This window comes from Gavia stellata, chromosome 27 (assembly GCF_030936135.1).
Source record: "Gavia stellata isolate bGavSte3 chromosome 27, bGavSte3.hap2, whole genome shotgun sequence".
Lineage (NCBI taxonomy): Eukaryota > Metazoa > Chordata > Aves > Gaviiformes > Gaviidae > Gavia > Gavia stellata.
Genome location: NC_082620.1, coordinates 7,799,330 through 7,820,078, shown reverse-complemented (window position 1 = coordinate 7,820,078; position 20,749 = coordinate 7,799,330). Strand labels below are relative to the sequence as shown.

Here is a 20,749-nt window from a genome sequence, read left to right as displayed (position 1 = left end):
TCAAATGACATGTATTCTTGGTGCCCTAGTTCCTCAGCAACATACTAATTATCCATAAACTTCCTAATGCAATTTCCTGAGCTACATCTGGGAGCTGCTTTTTCCCAGACACTAGGTGGAAGAGTAAGCAAACTTAAGGCACGATAGGTTGCATCTGTTGATAAAAATCACATCGCTTAGAGAGATACAATCTGTTTAATGGCCACTATTCCTAACTTAAAAACAAGTAATCACAAAATACAGGCATACTGGCAGGCTAAACTTGAAAGCAGCTGTAGGATGCAAATTCAGTTTAGTTAAAGTTTACAAGAGCTATAACATCCAAGAGTTATGTTGTCAAACCTTCTACAGGGAAATTAGCATGGCATTCATGAAACTTACAGGTTTCCTGAATCATTGTGTAGCAGAGATACAATACAAAAATTAGAAAATAGGATTTCAGATTCCAGATCTTACTCATAATTATAATTTCTACTGTAATGTTAACTTTGGGGTAAAAGTTAAAAGCATCACCTTACAATACCATTCTTCAGAAATGCCGAAATAAGTTTAGGTTGGAAGGGACCTCTGGAGATTATCTAGTGTAGCCAGCCACCTGCTCAAAGCAGAGCTGAAACTTCAGATTTAGGTCAGGTTGCTCAGTACTTGTTCTGCTGACTTTTGAAAATCTTCCAAAATGGAGATTCCACAGCCTCTTCAGGCAAGTTGGTGTAGTACTTAACAGGTCTTAATCACTGTCACTGCGGTCTGTGTCCGCCCGTCATCCCCACCCCTGCCATGTTCAAGTTTCCCTTGTAGCAACTTGTGACCTTCACTTCTTGCCTTTTTCACTGTGCGCCTTCAAGAAGAGTCAGGATGCAGCTTCTCTAAGTACCTATTAGCCATGGAAAACCATGATTACATCTCCCCCTTGGTTTCTCTTCTCCAAGCTAGTCAAGTCCAGCTCCCTCACCCTCTTCCCTTGTACATCACATGCTCCGGACCCATAACATCTAACCAAGTGCTGCTGGAGTCTCAAGTTGGAAACATCACCCATGCGTTGAGGAACCAAAACTGGAAACAGTATTTGATGAGGCCTCAGAAATGATGCTCAGGAGGGAATCATTGCCTCCCTGACCACTCAGCCGTCCTGCCATCACCGACACAAGGGCAGCTGGCACTTGGAAAAGCTTTCCCACCAAGTTCAGCAGGCTTTGAATTAGTCCCAAAAAGTGCAACCACTATCAAGGGCAGGAAGAGGAAAAAAGAATGGCACACCTAGACTGTTCAATCTTCACAGAAACTGGAAATATACCTTTAATTATTTCACTGTGTAGGAGGGCACAAGAATTCAGTGCACAATCCACTGCATGAACTATAAAATCTTAAGACATAAAAAGCTGTGCCAATGCAGGCTAGTGTCTTCCAGGGAGTTGCCAAAGCCTCCTCACTTTTTCAGTGCATCTCATCCATCAAGAGCATAAGCATCACCTGTTCAGGTGCTGAGGACAAATACAATATTTATTTCTCCATTATAAAAATGAATGGAACAGTCTGTCACTCCATCATCTCTTGTCCCTAAATTATCTAGTTATGCTGCATGTTTCACAACAAAAAAGTAGCACGGGACCTTTACCACTCCCTCACACTTCTAACTTTTATTATTGCCTCAAACTTTATTCTGATCAAAGTGGGAAATCTGCATAGCTTGGATGTTACTTGAAGTCAGTTAGCAACTTTTACTGAGAAGTAAACAGCAAACCACACACAGCACAATCAGTCAAGTCACCTGAATTCGCAGCAGGAAAGAAAAATCGGGTTCTAAACCAGACAGTAAAGAACCCAGCACAGACTCTCTGGTGATGGTTATTGGAAAAGTCACTCTGATACCAAAACTATATTTATGGGACATCATGGCCATGATACACAACGCAGAGGATACAGACTTTATCCCTACCCTACCTGTCTGCAAGAAGCTTGAATCTAACATCTGGTACTTGCACTAACAAAAAAAGCTCTTCCAGCGGAAGATTAATCATAAGCATCTCAATAGTACTGTAGCAAATGCATGCTAGAAGAGTGGGGAAGGTTATATAAAGCCCACAGAGAGAAGAAAAATGCAAGAATAGAACTGTTCCACTGGAAGAATATCCCTAAGGTCACTGTTTCCGTGGACACAGGAAAAACAAGAAGGTAGCACTACACCCTGTAAGACAGTTAAGTGGTTGTTCAATAGAGCTTAGAATAAACTTGTATCTTCCCATTTAACATTTTCTGAGGACTTAACTTGCACAGCACCTGAATGCCTGCAGGTGGTTTTAACAGTTAGATGTGTTCCATATGTTGACTGACAACTAAATTACAGCTATTTACTTGGCTAATTATCTATGCAAAATGGCTCATCACACATGATACCTGTAGTGTTACAACCATCATTAAAGATGTGATAGCTTTATCCTCAAAGATACAAGTAACATCATCCTCTATACAAATACACTTTGTCATAAAACATGCAATTGACATGCATATACAGAACCACAAAAAGCACACAACACTAGAGAATAAATTTGAGGTCTAAACATGTTAATGGCTTAAATGAACTACGTACCACAGCCAAAGATAAGAGTGACTGCACAATCAAAACTGATCAACATAACCTACAAGAGCAAAACTACTGTATAATCACTGAGAAAATGCAGGTACATCAGAACTGTGTGGCAGGTAGCATAAATGATCCTATTCCAGATAGCAATGATTAATGACATTAAGAAATGATGTGTAGGGTTTAGCACACTGCATTGTGGTGCAGTACGTGTTATTTAAAAGCCAATGTTCATTTCCTCCAGCAGTAAAGTTTGTAAGGTACACTGAAATGTAATGTCTATAGCTAATGAAACTGCTCTGAAGTAAACAAATTTGTCAGAGAATTATGAATGGCTCTATCTTTAGCATTACCATTTCCCTGAAGCAGTACATATTTCATTTACAGTAAGTGGAATGGATTTTCATTTACTTAACAGTCATCTTATTCATCTAGATACTATGGCCATAATTAAAAAAACATGCCTGCTTAGAGATAAAAGAGCTCTTGGAATGACAGTGTGCTGATAAGGTCTAAAAAATATTATCCTCTAAACAAACAGGGTCAAACAGCTAAATAAATATCTCTGAACAAGTGAGAAAAAAGGAAGAGTAATGTGATGTTATCAAAGTACTATGAAAAAACAACTGTGCCCATAAGCACAAGTACAATTTATTCTTTAGCTAAAATTCTAGTGTATTTGGTAAAAAGAATAAATCCACCTACTGTGCTTCTGCGATGGGCTTCCTAAATCCATTGTCTTGTAGCAATAAGAATATTTTTTCAATTGCCTATGTTAGAATGTAAAAATACTCCGCATTTTCCCTCTGTCTTGCTCCCTCTTCTGCAAGTCCCTCTTTCTGTTCGTGTGAGAAGGCAGTTTAAATTTCATCCCATTTATTAGCTCAGTCACTGAGGAATCACTGTCAGTTTTCTGATGGTACAAGCTCCTTTACTGTACACAACACGAGGGGGAGAGAAAAGAGGTAGGATTTTATATAAACTACTTTTTGCTGTAACAATTAACTCTTCATTGACTGACATCTCCTCCCTGGTATCTCTAGTGTCAGTTGACACTGAAATGTCTGTTCCGCTAAGGCAACAGGGAATTCTTTATGACAGCTGTTTAATGCTCATGTTCCTTCTTCTAAGATTTCCCCTGCTTTTCTCTTCCACTGCTTAACAAGGAGCTACAGTCAGACACTGCCACAGCCATGATTTCTTACAACCATATGAGGCGTCCCTTTTCAATTATGCCTGAGTGATTAAGGATCACAAATCCTATGAACATTAAGTTTACTGTAATCCCCAGTCACTAATGGCTTATAAAACTTCTAGAGATCTCTAATATTTTACTACAGAGAGTAAATAGATTTACTCTCCACCAACTAATGCTTGCTGCTTCTTCAGGTAGAGTATTTAAAAACCTCTGACCCTGAACATCCAAAAATAACAGAACAAAATTATTTGCAAAGAAAACAAATCCACTGCCTCTAGAAAAATAAAACATGGATGCACCTGCATACACCACCTTCATCCCCAAACAGAAGTTTTCAAGTTAGCAGAACAGATCACGTTCATTCCTTCGCTGTGAATTTACAGTCATGTAAGAAAGGATGATCTTGCTCCACTTTTCTCATCATCTGTTCTAATAAAGAAACACAGTATAGTAATGCCACCCCATAGCCAGTTCAGTGTAATCAACCAGGACTGCAAAGGTTTTCACAAGTTTATGTTTTCCTGGGAGTACTATATGCTCTGTAGATATTTGCATCTTTTAAGAAAGAGTTTTAACTTTTTAGTCCCTGCCCACAGTAAAACTTCTCTGATGCAAATTTTTACCTAGAGCTGCATGAGAAAAACAAATCAAGAGAACTAGATTTTCCTAACTACCTGTTTTTCTCTGGAGGACAGCACGCTAGATTATGCACAAACCTTTTCTTCCCCCTCCTTCAAACAGTACTTTGTTGTCCATCTATTCCTTACTTCTGCTACTAAATGATAAAAACAAAACTTGTTCTGCAATTACGGATCTGAATTCTAACAAATGACCATTTTGAACTTTCATTAAGCTCCATTTCTTGACTTTTAAGCTTGATATTGACAGCAACCCAGCTCCTACATCTGCCACTATTAGATTTGTCTTGTGCTGGAGCACACTTTCTTGGAATGATTTTCCTCTGACTTGCACATTCTAAGTATCTGCGTATGTAAGCACAAAGTTCATTCACTGTGACACAAACCCCAAATTTTTAGTTCCTTAGATCCAATCACAAATGCTGCTGGCCTACCAGGAACCAACACACCCCCTTCCCGTTCAGTAAGAGATACAGAGTTAAGGGGATTAGGATGGTCTCTAAACACGTGCAAAATCTTTTGTCATCTTCTTCACTCAGCCAATTGTCTTGAACTTCAGCATTCCAGGGAGGGAAAAAGATTATTATTTCAGGGAAACACCAGTGGTTCTGGCAAGAAGCAGAGTATTGGATTAAACTATTTCGTCCACTGACTATAGATCCATGTCCTATGACTATCCAAAAACAAAATTAAACTATACCTTCTGAGTGGTTTAAACAGTTGGTCTCAATTCTCCATTGAATTTTGGAATATTAGCTTAGACATGGATAAATGAGTATTATTCAGAGAACTGTTCTAATCAAATCATTAAGGAAATGGCCAAGATTAAATATTTAAAACCTGATTTATCTCTATCTTATTGTTTCACAATTATATAGTGCAGTGCAATACAGTATTTAACAACATTCAAATATTTAAAAGCATGAAATGAAAAAAGTTTTAAATACAAGGAAAAGGTACACAGGCAAATCGATGTGACGACATCATACAAAATTCAGAAAAATGCCAAAACATGTTCTAATATATTCAGATCCTTGGTGAGCTTATTGCCTGAACCTTGGCTCTTTATTTCCTCCCAGAGAAGCGTCTCCCAAACTCCACCCAATATCAAAGAAAGAGAGGAACTTGTTATAGTAAAATGAAATAAAGGACTGAACTTGTTAATGTTTCTGTATTTAAAATATGTGCCAAGGAACACTCATAGTAGGGTAAAGGAAGCATAACTTGTTACTTGAGATAAGGGCCATGTTAAAAAAAACACCACAAACATTTGATATGTCACTGGAAAAGCCAAGCGCTTGTTGAGGTAAGCTCCAGCTCTGTAATTACCAACTATGCACATTATGTAAGTTCCTCTATAGGGCTGCTGAGGCCCACTACCTGCAAAGGCTCTTACCATACTGTTGCATGGCACTGTTCTTCCTCATCTAAGAGAACACTGCTCAGGCACTCTTCCAGGAATTACAGAGGAGACAAAAGAAAAAAAGAAACACAGATTTGCTGGTAGAACTTCTCTCATCGTTAGAGGTAACATTAGTTTCTCTCAGCAACAGCATCTACACCAACTCAGAAGGACATCTTTCTCAGAAAGATCTCTTCAACCATTTAAGATATTTTTGGCTTACTACTGAATCTCAAGCATTCAAGGAAGCAATATGGTTCCCCATCACTGCAAGCATGGTCCTTGAGACTCATTCTGATCACTAGCTAGGGAATCTGTCTCACACTGAGAAAAAAAATTAACAAAAACTTAAAAAATTGCCAAAAATAAATTTCATTCACTCTTCTCTATAAACCATTCACAGCTCTTCTATCTCGTGCAGAGCATTTTCACATAAAAGGTCCATAATAGAATAGCTTCCCTTCACATTGGCTACACAGGTAGTAGAGTATTCTTATTTTTTTACTATATAGCCAGTGATGCAGCTGAAGAATCCTGCATTTGTCTAGAAGATAGCAGCAGCCACGCATAAAGTGGTTCCTCATAGTTAATTAAGTGTAGAAAAACCACTATGATTTGCTTCATAAGACATCTGAAGTTATTTGTTCTCTCAAGAAACAAAGCATTCCTCTCTCTGATGAAGTATTTAACCTCAGATCGAACTGACAGATAAGATTCTGATGCGAACACAGATAAAAAGAAAACTGTTTGTAGATGAAGGTCTTTTAAATGTTTTGGGAGGTAAGCAATATCTAAAGCCAGGCAGGTTTCACAGTATCACAGTCAGGGATGGCTTCGGTTTTAAAAAGCCATTTGCCAAACTCCAAATGCAAATCAAAGCCAGACAATAGTCCGTGCTATAAGACACAATGGCCAAGAGTCACTTGGCTATATCTGCATTCAGTGACTTTCAGAAGGATTAAGTTTACCAGAATTATGAGCAGATACAAATAATTTACTTGTGTAAAAACGTATGAAGGAGAGACTCAGCTTTCGTTTAAAGTGCTTACAAGAACAGCAACTTTCTGAGCTGATTTGATTGGCAGACTTACTCAGAGCTAATGGCTGTATCTTAAGAACTTCCCAGAGATAATGCCAATATAGTTGAACTTTGTTAAAGAATACTGGATTTCCTCCCCTCCCATCTTTAACAGACACACAGGCTAAGTGCCATCCAAATGAAAGAAAGGAACATATTTTTCCCCTTGCAGCATTATAAAGACTTTATTTTTGATTGTTCCAGCACTGGTTCAGTCAATCCAGAACTTAGTTTACTACCTCTAAACATACTGCACTTATTCTAACCATCTGACTGAGCATTATTTTTACTTATTTCACTAGTTGCTAAGAATCAAACTATAAAGAAATGTAACTTCCTGCTACCAGATATTCACACCTATCACAAACTTTTATTCTGCCTTGCGACTAGCAGCAGTTTTGAGGGAACACAGTAGGAGTTGCCCTAGGTAATAACCATCAAGTGATGCCAGGTACAAAAGCTCCAGGAATAACAGTACTCTGACAGAACTGGTTCGGAGGCAGCATGAAACTTTCCAAACCTGCATTCTAGAAGGATGAAGTGAATGTCTGGAGGCTATGTAAATATGAACACACATGCAGTGCAGTCTTCTGTGATTTCTCTCCTTCACAGGAAGCCTGCATAGTACTGGTCATATATGGTAGAAAAGCCATATTTATGCATCATGTTTTTGTCACTGTACTGTTCACAAAAGCTGTTTAATAACCATGGAAGATATATATACATACATATATATATAAAAAAAAAATACAACCTCTTGTTCCAAAGTCTCCTCTCTCTCTTTTTTAGTCAGGCTTGTGCTCATGATGCCAGCTTAGCATTTGTGCATTCATCCAGTAGATGGCAATAGCGATACAGACAGACGTACAGATACAGACAGACAGAATATTGCTCACTGTATGAGCAATAGTCTCATCCTAGACTCTGCAATGTGTGTGCAAACAGTACTATTTATTCTGCTTGAAGTGTCCCATTTCCCACTACATACTTCTAACAACTTTACAGGCAGCAACAGATATACAAGAGAAAGAAAACTTGAGAGGGGGATATTTTGGTGGAGGTGGAAGAAGAAACAGAAGGTAACATTCAGATGATCTAGTTTCTAATCCATGTTCAACCATAAAAGCTCCTAACACCAGCACACCAAAAATTTAATATGCCTCAGGCTTTACCTCAACAAAATAATTCCACTTCTTCCACAAGTGACACAAAAAAAAGATCCTGTAACATCACAGCAGTAGCTTGGATCAGACAACACTATGATATTGATAGCGTATTACTCAGTTGTTGCAGTCTAAGCCTAAAGTAAAGAGGGGCTTGGTCAGTCCCCTCTCCAAGGCTGGTTATTTCTGTAAGGGCAATATAACTTGCTCACAGATTCTCTAGAGAGCTTTAAATTTTCTTGGAGTAATATAATAGTCTTTAGCACCTCAAAAAAGGCAGTCTCAGTTGAATTTCTGCTCATTAAAAAGATTTAACCCATCAAGCCTCCCATTTGTTAACTTTCCTTTTCAACTTTAAAGTGAAGGTCTGATGCTTTTAAGTTACAGAAATGAAAACTTGAGATGCAGATTTCTATTATAAAGCTAACATATGGCTATACCTACATGTGTGGTACACTGCTTTTTTTCCCCCAGTACAGAAAAAACACTGCCTCTGCAACATAGTTCAGTCAGTATCTTTTATCTTGTTTTCACTAGTTAACTTCTACAGAAGAAACAGAGTTAGCATATAAATTGACTATCCAAGTAACTCTCCCCTTTTTATTATAGTCTCACGACTTCAATAGCACACAGTAAAGAAAAGTGAGGCCAAAGTGCAATATTCCTACTGACAATGGAGAACGACCAAGAAATCAGACCTCTGTCTTAAGGACCTTTATGGTTCCCATTGCTACTTCTGACAGATTCACAACCTTCCACGCATTTATCCTAACAAAACTCCACTAAGACAAAGACAGGTAGTTATTAGTATTTCACGATTCTAAAACAAAATCACTATCCAAGGTCAAAGAATGTGTGGATTGGAGACAACAAACTAGAGGCCTCTCTGCTCCATTGTAGGTGTCAAATTCAATAGTATTTAGGCTCCTAACTTCCAACACATTTCAGTGGGAACGTCTGTGCCTAAATAGGAGTTAGGAGACTAAATACCTTTAGGCATCTTGGCACAGAGCCTCCAAGAACTACATTACAATACAAATTACTAAAAAACAGGCAAACAAAACCCCCAACCAAACAAAACCAAGAAAGTAATTAATCTAGAAAGCTTGACAGTTTTTCTTTGCCCATTGAATTTACTTGGGCTAAATGGCAAGGCTTATAAAGCTCATTTGATCCAAACTAATATCCTTAAGAAAACAAATATACATTCCTCAAATACAGGAAAAAGGGAATATATGAATCACATCAGTTGAAAGACAAGATACCAATGTTCAGCACAGTCAATACGAAATGCAAGATCCTCATACACTGCTTGGTCCAGATTTACTATTGAGGTATGCCTTGTATCATCATTTATCCTACAGAAGGATCAGAAATAGATATAAACCAGAATAGTAATATTGTAAGGCCACTCTGTAATTAGGCAAAGGAAGATAACAGCTGAGAAAGAATCCAGGTTTTGGTGTGTTTGCATTAGTCTAAATACAAGCTAGAAGGTTTAGAGATTTATGTTGCTTTTGTATCACGAGAGCACAGATCAAGATCACTAAACTAGACTGAAACACTCCAGATTTCTTCTACTGCAATCTTGAAATGCTTAGTCAGATGAGTTTTAACTGGTTCATCATGAACGTTAGCAGCCTCAAGAAAGATTTTCATTCAGTGCAGTACATCAGAGGACTTTTGAACCCTGTTGGACCCTTTTGCATTTTAAATGTTTCAGATACAGCAAGACTAATTTTTGCACAAATTATCCAAAATATAAATTAGCTGCCTTACATATCTTTGAATATATCAAAACAACAAAAGAAATAACCCAAATGCATTACAATCAATCCAGACTTTCCTTTTAGTTAAATTTTCCTAATGCTTTCATTAATTTCAACTATTACTTCCCCTCAATCTGTTTTCTCATGCTGGTTTCCTAGTGATTTGATTGCTCAGTTGTGTTTTGTTCATGCATCTTAAGCTATCCTTCTCATGTGCACTTCAGCATCAGTTCAGGTCCTTTAATAATGACAATGGTTAATAAAATGAGTATAAGAGTCAGTAGCTATTATGTACAAAACCACGCCAAATACTTTCAAAATTTTTGTTGTAAATTCTCAGATTAACACTCCTCAATCAGCTGCAAAATAAGAATAAAGTTGTGTGCATTGCTGTAAGATTTTTGGTTTTTTAATCCAATGATTACATGGAAATACAACCCATATCAGGGATGCTTACATGGAATCACTTCTTGCAAACACGTGACAGTGTAACTAAGCATTGTCTTTGTATGTCATCATCTGTATCTTACTCAAACTTCAAATGATTTTATAAATCTTAATTTTCGGGAGGTATACTTAAGCAAATATTAAGTCCTAGTGCATTCTCTCACTTTTTTTTTTTTAAATGAAGATTGCTGAAAATCTGCAAGAGAAACTTTAACAAGCCATCACAAAAATGATCGTTCAAGTTTCTGTTAAGCTACCTTTTGCAGCTGGAAACAAATACTTTGAGGCCCTGTAACCTGGGCTCAAGTGGTTCAGTCTGGACTCTTAAGGTTGAGCCTTCTGCTCAGCCCTTTTCCGGTGGAGAGGTGGGAGGGAAGCAGGGACTGCATACTGAACCAAATGTCTTCCTGGTACCTTCCATCATAGATTATTCGCAAATCTCTGCCCTACATCAGATGCATGTAATGTATGTATGGAACATGCATGTATATAGTCTAATGAATGTATGGATAAAATTAAGAACACTGCTGCCCTCTGGTGTTAAGTTACAGCCAAATATTACCCTCTGTAATGCAAAATGACCCGAGGACCAGAAATTGCTCCTGTCATCAAGATACTTTCTCCTTTACCACGCACACTACATTACATAAATGGCACAATTTCTTACAATTTTGTCATCTCTTAATGGGGGATAAAACAGCTCAAAGACCGAATTCTTTCAAACAATTTTTTTCTAAGACTTTAACAGTATTAAAGAATGCTACATGAGCATGGACAACAGAAAACAGCCTTTTTCACAAACTGGAAATTGATTCAGTTTCACTGTTTCATCAGTCCTCAGATCTGCTCCAGACGTCCACCACCTGAGATGAAAAGACATCAGTTTGTGATCTCTCAGGCAAAACACCCATCCTAAACATTTGGCTGCTTATTTGCCTGTATATTCCTGCAAAGAGAACAAATTTTGTTTTGAAAAACTGAAAGTCTGGCTAGAGATTGTCAGTCACATTCTGAGTCTGCATTAGGAAGCAGTAAAAGCCTAAACTCAGAAATTCTAGGCTGAAATGGGCTCAAGCAATAATGTAGAAATACATCTCAACCTGTTCCAACTCTGAGGTACCGAGATTCAGACAGAGTGCTAAAACTCAGAGTTGCAGATATGCGTATCAGTTGCAGCATAGGTCTAACACTTCCGAATATCTAAATGTTCACAGCTCTTCTGCAAATGGAGTCAATACTGTTAATCTGTTACTCAGAAGCCTCAATAGACATTTATCCAGTACAGTGCATGCAGAAACACTTTTGAGCCCCCTATTTACACCCTTTTTAAAAATGTATGTATTCCAGGTCAAATTCTGCCCCTCAGATACACACAAGTTTACTTCCAAAGAAATCATCATCTTACATCCAAGGCACAGAATTTACATTATAGAAATCCCACATATAGATGAAATGTTAGTCTGAGAGGAACTGCAGGGGAATTCTCTACCTAGACTAGGAAACGTCTATCAACTGGAGCAGGTATATATAGCTGACTACTACACAAATAGTCTGTCATTGTCCTCCATTTTAATCTTGTGAGGCACAGAGCAAAGATTCAGCTCATCCAGGATAACTGCAAAGAGCAAGCAGCAGAATTTGGAAACTGCTTACTGCCATCCTTGTATACAGTTCACATTACAGTTCACAGACACACAGCTCAATCAACATTTCTCACAGCCCTGCTGTAGGTCTTTCTCCAATATTTTAAAATGTTAACCTGAAAAAAGTAATAGCGCTTTTTCCCTCCTATTCTTAGCCTGTCAGTCCCTTGTAGATTTAGATTAGGCATCGCTAAATGGAACCAACTGGTATCTAGAATACATAATGAGAGTGCTAAAAGAACATTTGCCTTATACAACAGATGCTTCACTTATTAAACAGCCCTTCATCATAAAAGACAAACAAGAAATCAGTAACAGAACCAGAACTAGCATTGGGTCTGCTGAGCCATCCAGTATCATATCCTTAGATTCATGTCTTTATTACAACAGTCCATGGATTCATGAACACTTTAAATTAGTATAAGCTGACATTGTCAACAAAGGAAACAATAGTGCATTCTGCAAGCCTCACTTGTTCATTTCTGCCTCTGCAGCAAAAAGGAGGACAAACAGCAGCTTGCAATGTTTGTTACCCTATAGCCTTACACTCCATTTGGGAAGGAAAAAAGGTGTTGAAAACATAATTCTTTAAATTGAGACTACGTAAAAACCTCAGGATTTGGTATCAGAATTTTGTAATAGCCACTGTCTATGTAGTGCCAAATCAAGGAGAATGGCATGTTTAAGTTTAAACACTTGGGATAAACAGTGTCTCTTTTCAGATTTGATTCAAACTGCATCAACAAAAAACAAACCCAAACCAGTATCCATTATTCAGCCACTGACTAATACATGCCGAACTAGTAGAACCACAATATCCGTTCATATTTCATTTTTAACTGATGGGCAGTTCCACAGAAATCTAGCTTTAATTCAAGTTACTTTCAGACACCTGATGCCAATTGACATAATATGACTTGTGTATCTGTTCTTCACCTAAACTTGTATCACAGAATGGTTTGGGTTGGAAGGGACCTTTAAAATCACCTAGTCCAACCCCCCTGCCATGACAGAAGCACTGCTTATGTAGACAGGCAGCATGTTAGAGCCACATGCTGAAGGCCATCTTAAGTACTTCTCCAGGCTGATCTGATATACTATTATCTAAGCAAACAAGATTTTGCATGTCTGTGCACAACACTCTTTCATCAGATTACAAGGGAAAAGTGAGTCTAGACATGCCAGTACATATTTGAAAAATAGAGGATTACCGAATTTGCCATATACCTCCTTGATTTTGGACTTTCCCAATGTTGCTGCAATAATGTTGAATCACATTATAGAGCAAAATTATGTAAAAGTTAATTGCATTCCACTCAGATTTCCTTTTTACATAGCAATCTTATTTCTCATCCATATACAGCCTACACAGAAAAGCAGAGTTTTTATTCCAAAAAAAAGCAACAAGTTTTGAAAACCGATTGTCTCAACTGATGAAACAAATCAGAAAACTGCAGAAGAATGCTAAGAGTTTCAAGCCATCTAAGGTTAGTAAGTATGGTACAGAAGTAGATTGTGATACTGTGGGACCAAATGATCAACTGAGGAGCCTTTATTTAACTTCATGGATTTATTCCAACCAGTGATTTAACTGTCTAGCTCCATTCTTTCCTAAATGTTCTTGCACATATATTCACCCAAATGAGAAAGCTGAAGTGTTACATTTGACAGCATAGGCTTGATAAAGCCAAAATGTCGTATTTGAAAGCATAGGCTACTCAAGCCAACAGCTCAACAGTATTATGATCACTACTGTGTCGATTGCTTAGCATTTATTACAATACAAAGGCAAAATAAGATAAAAGTTGTCACTGCACTACACAGCATTTAAACCAAGTCATATAAAGAGTTAATTAGGGAGTTAAGAACAAACACAACTGGGTGTTCTGAACAAGCCTGCAAAGGGATTCCTGAGCTGCAGACCAGCTTTTGTTTAAGTTCAGACCCACTTGCACTGGAATGCTGGAAGTGCTGCACAGGCACAATAAAGACTTTCTCCCCCTGCAGCCATTTCTGCCATTTCTTTGTACTTTGTCCTATGTACGCACACTGATAGAGCTCTATGTACAGAAGTACATAACGGACAATTCTTCTTCAGGAGGCAACAAATGACAATTCATCTTACAAATAAAAAGTAGTTCCCTGAAACTCAGTTTACATGATACAGCAATAACTGGAACATATGATCTTACTTCTGTAGTGCCAGAAAACACACAAATGATGTAATACACCTATTTCACCTCTGAATTTCTGCACTTTTCTTTTTCAAACCCCTTGCAAACCAATTTATGAGAAAAAGCTAGAAAAAAAATTGTCATTGGTGCAATCTGCAGGTGAGAAGCAAGAAACAATTTTTGTAAATATTTCTCTTTCTCTATTGACACACTGTAATAGTAGTAGTGGGGCAACCTTCCCCAGAGCATATGAGCAAGCATACCTTCACAAGCTGAGGAACCACAAGATATTAATCGAACAGCTTGCAGAGTTAAGGACAGGAGAGCTCCAGAGTTATGCCAGAGCAAAAGAGAACAGTGGAATGCTAAAGATGCCACTACAGGCCTTCAGTATTCAAGAGATTTGTCAGCTAAGAATAATACCTCTTTGGAAAGGTCCCAGTTTAGCAAAGTACTTCAGCATATGCTTCGTTCCATTGCTAGTCATCATGACACTCAATGCAAGCTTCATTTAGCCAACTGCTTGGCATTTGCCTAAGCTGCAACGATGCAAACAGGACACTAACAGAGGCTCAACAGATTTTTGAAAGAATCAGAAAATCCTACAATGCTGCTGAAAAAATGCATATGCATTTAACACATGCATAATAGCAAAACTGTAATTACTGTTTGCAGCAAGTTAAAAATTTGTCCATTTCCTTTAGATTACCTTTCAATTAAGAATATGCTTTATGGTTATTTTTAAAAAATAGAAAAGCAGTCATTGGAATAATTTACTTGTGAACAGATGCTCTACCTACCTGCATAAATTCAAGAATAAATATAGAATATTCTAAGTACTTACTGCATACAGTGAAACCAAGCACAACATTTAGACAATGATCAAACATGATGGCTACCTCTACTAGGAAAAATCTAGTATCAGTAAATATATAATATGATAAAGATAAGAACTAGTGTAATGACAGTTAATTATGGATTATATTTTCACTGACAAGCTATTTTTAATGCAACTACAATATAAATATATTCAGCCCCCTTAACGCTAGTAAAAAATATACATATCAGCCCAAATTATAAGCCAGTAGAAAGCTAAATTGATCTCACAATTACTAGAAATTTGGCCAAAATGATGAAATTAGATCCTGTAAGAGCCCAGCCAAAGCTTTTAGCGTTGTCCACTTCATGACCATAGGCAGTAAATGAGAATGTCTTTCAAGCAAACAAGTCCTGTGTTGAATACACGAAGTTCCGATTAAAATCTTGGGCTAAATCAACTTTTTTTTATTTTAAGTGTAACAAACCAACTCCTCCTCCTTCAGATCTCTCCTGTAACACAAATTCATCTGCCACAGACATCAGTTACACAATTCCCTTCCTCCTACCCAATCTCCAGTCAACACCTGATGTGCAAAATCACACCTGTAATCTCCAAAGCTTCCCGAGAGAAGAGCTCATTTTCCTCTGCACAAGCTGTCAACGCTCAAAAAAGAGCAACAGCTAACAATAGTTATTCTTTGAGCTCTCTATCTCAGCTCAATTCAGACAACTTCATGGCACACAGCCACAACCTGAGGCATTATAAATCCTGCTCTCATCAACTTCAAGAAAGATTTTCCAGAAGCACTTGAAAGAATCAAGGAAAAAAAAAGTTGCAATTGGTTTTGACGTCTCATCCTATGATGCTAATTTACATTTTTAAAATATGTGACCCAAAAAGTTTTGCTTTGAGAAAGAGGTTGGCTTTTCCTTGCTGCTTTTATGGCCTTCATAGCTGCATTCCGCTGCAATGATTCCTCAGTTTTCCCAGTATTTAGCATTCCCTCTGGAATATATCTGGTAAAGATTAAAGAATAAAATGTTTAGGAGCACTTGGTGCTGCTGAATAAAGGAGCCTGATTGAAAGCCAAAACATAGTTGATAGGCAACTGCACTGGAATAATCTACAAAAAGGATAACGCTAATTTACAGGGCTACCACTGTTTCTTTCTTATTGGTTTGAATTGCTTTGACAAGAAAAATAATTTTCTGTCTCACAAAAAGATTCAGCATACCTCACTGCCTTCTTACGGGGAATTCAGCAGACACAAACTTTTGCTCTAGCAAAGCTGCACAGACCAAATTCTGTAATTCTTATAAATTGTCCTTTCTCCTATAATCCCTCTCCCTCTCTAATATACTGCTCTTAAGAACATGATTTCAATCTAAAGACTTTCCTATTTTAGGATCAATGACCAGCACGAGATGCTTCAGAGATCTATGGAAATAAAACTTGCAATGCCAGATATGAAAATATGTATCTCTCTCCTCCTGCTAGATATAATCCTGATCTCTACTAGTTCCTGGATTAAACCCTAAAAATGAGGCTTAATTGGGATATGATTGATACCATTTAATAAATGGCAGATCTCACTTCTACCTACATTCAAAAGCCAGTTCTTGTTGGCCATCGTCTGTCTACCTGTCTTGCAAAGAGATGTGGTAACACATTCCTTTTAAATTCCAGTGCTTATCTCTTAAGCCACCAAGACATTAAAATGTCCATTCTTTTTCTCTCTCTCACCTGTGTTTATGCATCTTGTCAGCTTCATTTTTACATGTATTGTTTCCAATCTAGGTTAATTGCCAAAGGGAGCTATAAGCCACTAAGCTACTAGGCACTGAAGATATTCCAGCTAATTAATTCATCTCTCAGAAAAACATCTCTGCTAACCAGCATTGGGAGGCAGCTAAAAATGCAATGGTCAAATTTAAAACAGGCAGGTTTGCATTCTTTCAGAAGAGTGTTAACTTTTATCAGCCACATTTTCAAACTAACCCAGATACCCAGTACCTGTTGGGGACAGGGAAGGATAAGAATAAGCAAACAGTCTAATATTAGGTTCCCACTGCATTTGGGCATGAAAATATAAAAGCAGGAGCGCGGTTTCTGTGTAGTGCTGCTTCATTTTATACTTGAAAACCTGCTTATGTTGGAAATATGTTACTTTTTGAACACATAGACCTTACATTCTTACAGACACAATGAATGGCACACAGCCAGGAACATGGATGCATCTGTTGGTTTCTGTAAAGGCACCGATGTTATGATTCTTTGTTAACAAATCACAGACAACACGCACATCTTCTGTGGTTTCAAAAGCAGATGGGCATGTATGTCCAAATACATTTATTGATCTTTGAAGACATTTTAAACTTCATATATTTAGCAAACCAACACTTGAAACATTCCCTGCCATAACAGATTCAGCTGAAGATCAGAAGGGATCACAGGCATTTTATGGGAAATGTGCATACCCCACTGAAGCCACAAGTCAGACAATGATTCAGAGCCAGTTTGTTACCGACACAAGCTTGAGCTGTTTGAAGGTCTGGTAAATATGAGTAGTCTTATGTTGTCTTTCCAATCTACCTGTGAATTTTGCCATGTCCCCATTCTTTTGCTATACCATTATTATTTACAGCCACAGAAAACAACAACACATCAAGATTCTAATCAGCACATTAGGTGAGGGCACTATTTGTATTTTCCTTAACTTGGGAGGAGAAGTCAGTTTCCCATTTATTTAAGCACAGAAACACTCCAATCATTTATTCAAGTATAAATGTCACCAGTTACATGAAGATACTATGCTGTCTAGCATGTCTTGGGAAACACTGGTAACATTAGAGTCATCATCTTATGTTATCATGCAGCAAAAGGGAATTCATACTGTACTTAATGAACACTGAAAAAGCAAGTAGTTCCTTCACGCAAAATAGTTTATAAAACACATACATAAATTTCACCCTCCATTAAAATCACCAGGGAACTAACTGTTTTTAATGGAGAAAAGAGTTTAGGGGTCAGGGGGTTAGGCTAGGTGTCAGTTTAAAACAGTGAGCCAAAAAAAGGCTCTGTTTTAATCATATCTTCCTACATGTTAGAGGGTTTGCTACTAGTAGGTAAACACAGCACCGTGCTGACAAACAAATAAAATCAGTTTGAACTTTCCTAAGACTGCAAATGTAAAGTTCATAATGCAAAACCTGCAGTCTAAGAATATGTGATGAGAAAATTTTAGCAATTCTACACATGAAGATCCCTTCCCATGACTCAAATGTCACAGACCGTGTGTACAAGCAAGGCCATAAGAAAGATTGATTCAGAGATATCCTTATGTATAAGGCAATATTCCATACTTTATTTAAACTTGCTACAGTTTTTGCCTTCCCATACCATCTCATTTAATTGCCAGCCTATATCAGGTGTTTACAGTCTCATATATGCCACCAACTACTGGAACAGGTCAAACACAGGCCAGAGTAGTGATGCTTTGTTTGCTGGTTTTGGGGTGGGTTTTTTTTGTTTTGGGTTTTTGTGGGTTGTGGGGGATGGGTGGGATGGTTTTTTGGTTTTGGTTTGTGGGTTTTTTTTTTTAAAATACACTTCACCCAAACTCTAGTCATCAGGCCAACTACACAGAAAAAAAGGGACTGAGGAATATACAAGCACAATTCCCTCAAACAAATTTAAGGAAAACTGGAAGTCCCATATGAAATCTCAATACAATAAAAGTAAATTGGGAGAAAAAGAAAGTCTTTTCAATACCAAACTATTAGATGAAAGGACGGTAACCTTTCACTTACCTATTGTGATGATGTTTGCAGAGAGGAAATGGAAACAGTTTCCATCATGGAGCATGAGTTCTTCTCTTTGTGTCAAATCCCCCGCTACAGATTTTGGAGAAGTCAGAGCCATCTCAAGCTTTCAGAGCAGCCTAGCAACAATGCTTGCTCCAAGTCAAACAAAGTATTTCAGAACAGATACCTGCAGAAAGATTCAGTCGAGTAATAAAAGTATCTGAGAAAAATCAAGAATTTCAGGATGTTGCTGGCTTACTTCGGAAGTCACAGTGAATGCCTTCTCTGGAATTCCACATTCAGGAGACTGTTCCGGTTTAATCCTGCTGACACATATTCCACGCATTGAAGAATAGAATTTTTACTATCAGTGTGGAGAAAGAACTACCACTGAGCTCAGTCTTGATAGAATGGATGTGATGGCCCTTCCCAGGAGCAAAACAGTTACAAGTATTCAGTGTATCTTCCCAGGGTCTCGAGTGTTGCAAACCTGGAAAAGACAATTTTTTTTAAATAGTGGAAGTTGCTTTAACTGGTTATTATACAATATTTACTACAGGAACATAGCTAGATGACATACAATGGACTGACCTCAGCAGTTGCTTATACCCAGATAGCTCCTCACATAACAGAAAGCACCGACTCATCTTTCCCTCACCACAGTATTTTCTATAATCATAGAAAACTATGCTTTTGCCAGCAGCAGCTCCTCCAGAAGCCAAACTACTCATGCTGGGTTTAATTTTTTTCATATATATACACACACACAGATACACACACTTTATCATTCAACATAGTAAGTGAAAGTATCAGCTATATTCCCAAAGGACAGCTTTGAGAGCTGTCTGTTGGGATGTTGCCTTGTTCAGTCAGTTCTGTCTCTTAAAGCTCTTTTAAAGCTCTTTTCTCCTCTTGCATGATATCAACTGTCTCCATACTGTATCTCTTCATCGTTGTCTGGCATTCTCCTTCCCTTTTCTTACCTATCGCCTGCCCACTGGCTACAGAAGACTCACCTTTCCAAAACTTTCAGATGACTACCTTCCTCAGGGAAAGAAGGTCAAAGGCTCACTCCAAAACAGCAATCACACCAGATAGAAACCCGGGATCCTACCTAGTGCTGGTAACTGAATCTATGGGAGTCTCCTTCAGTTTGTAATTACAAGTTGAGCGCTGAAACATTGCCCTAACATGTTTTGTTGTGAAAGCACAGATCCAGTTTGACATTATTTTAAAAGAGAGAGGGCAATGAGGTATCACTATTAGTTTACAGTGAATAGAAATAGAGGGGGGGTTGAGGCATTTGTAGCAAAAAATGATGAAGAGATGTCCCTGTTACAGCACCTGCCAGTTTGAAGTTGTACCTCTCTTCTTGTCTTTGGTCCCTCGTTCAGCTTCTTTGGGAAGTCATTTCCTTTCTACAACTATCTATTCACAAAGCCCCACCTTCTCCATTCTCTATCTTGTCAAAATCTCCTCTGTTGAGAGGGAGCATGTCAGTCAATGAAGTAATACCCATACATGGAGCCAAATGCATAGCAACTTCATATAAGGAACAGTAATGCTTAGCAATATTAATCCTGTAGAAATTCAGTATCATTAAAATCAGTTGTTTCCACATTTAAACAGGAAATATCTCAAAGGGATCCTGTGGCTCTGAAATAATTTTGGGTATATCAGTGGGTGAAATACATTTGGCGAAGAACATGTTTATTACAAAGCACAGCTAGTGTCACCAAAACCAAAATTATAAACTTAGGATAGATTTCACAAACTGACTGGATTGAACAGGGAGGGAGGTAAGAGATTATCAAAGATACTCCCTGTCCTCCCCATATATACATCCTTGCACATGCTGTCATGTGTCTCTGTAATTGTATCCCTTCATCATTGTCTGACATATACATAATTAGTTAAAAGAATACAGAGCAAACATTCTGCTTTAGACTGAACAAAACCAATCCATACATTTCCATGTATTCATTTTGTGCATCCCAAAATAAATGTTTTTTTCTTTAAGGTAATCCTCGAAT

At 37.8% G+C, this 20,749-nt stretch overlaps 1 protein-coding gene across 1 annotated transcript in view; it reads right to left on the bottom strand.

The window, feature by feature from the left end:
- PLCH2 (phospholipase C eta 2) overlaps positions 1-18,834 on the bottom strand; it is a 100,134-nt gene extending 81,300 nt beyond the window's left edge. The window contains exon 1 of the mRNA XM_059829998.1: positions 18,723-18,834. Coding sequence (XP_059685981.1) covers positions 18,723-18,834 — 112 coding nt within the window. The remainder of the gene's footprint in view (positions 1-18,722) is intronic.
- Positions 18,835-20,749: the final 1,915 nt, after the last annotated feature.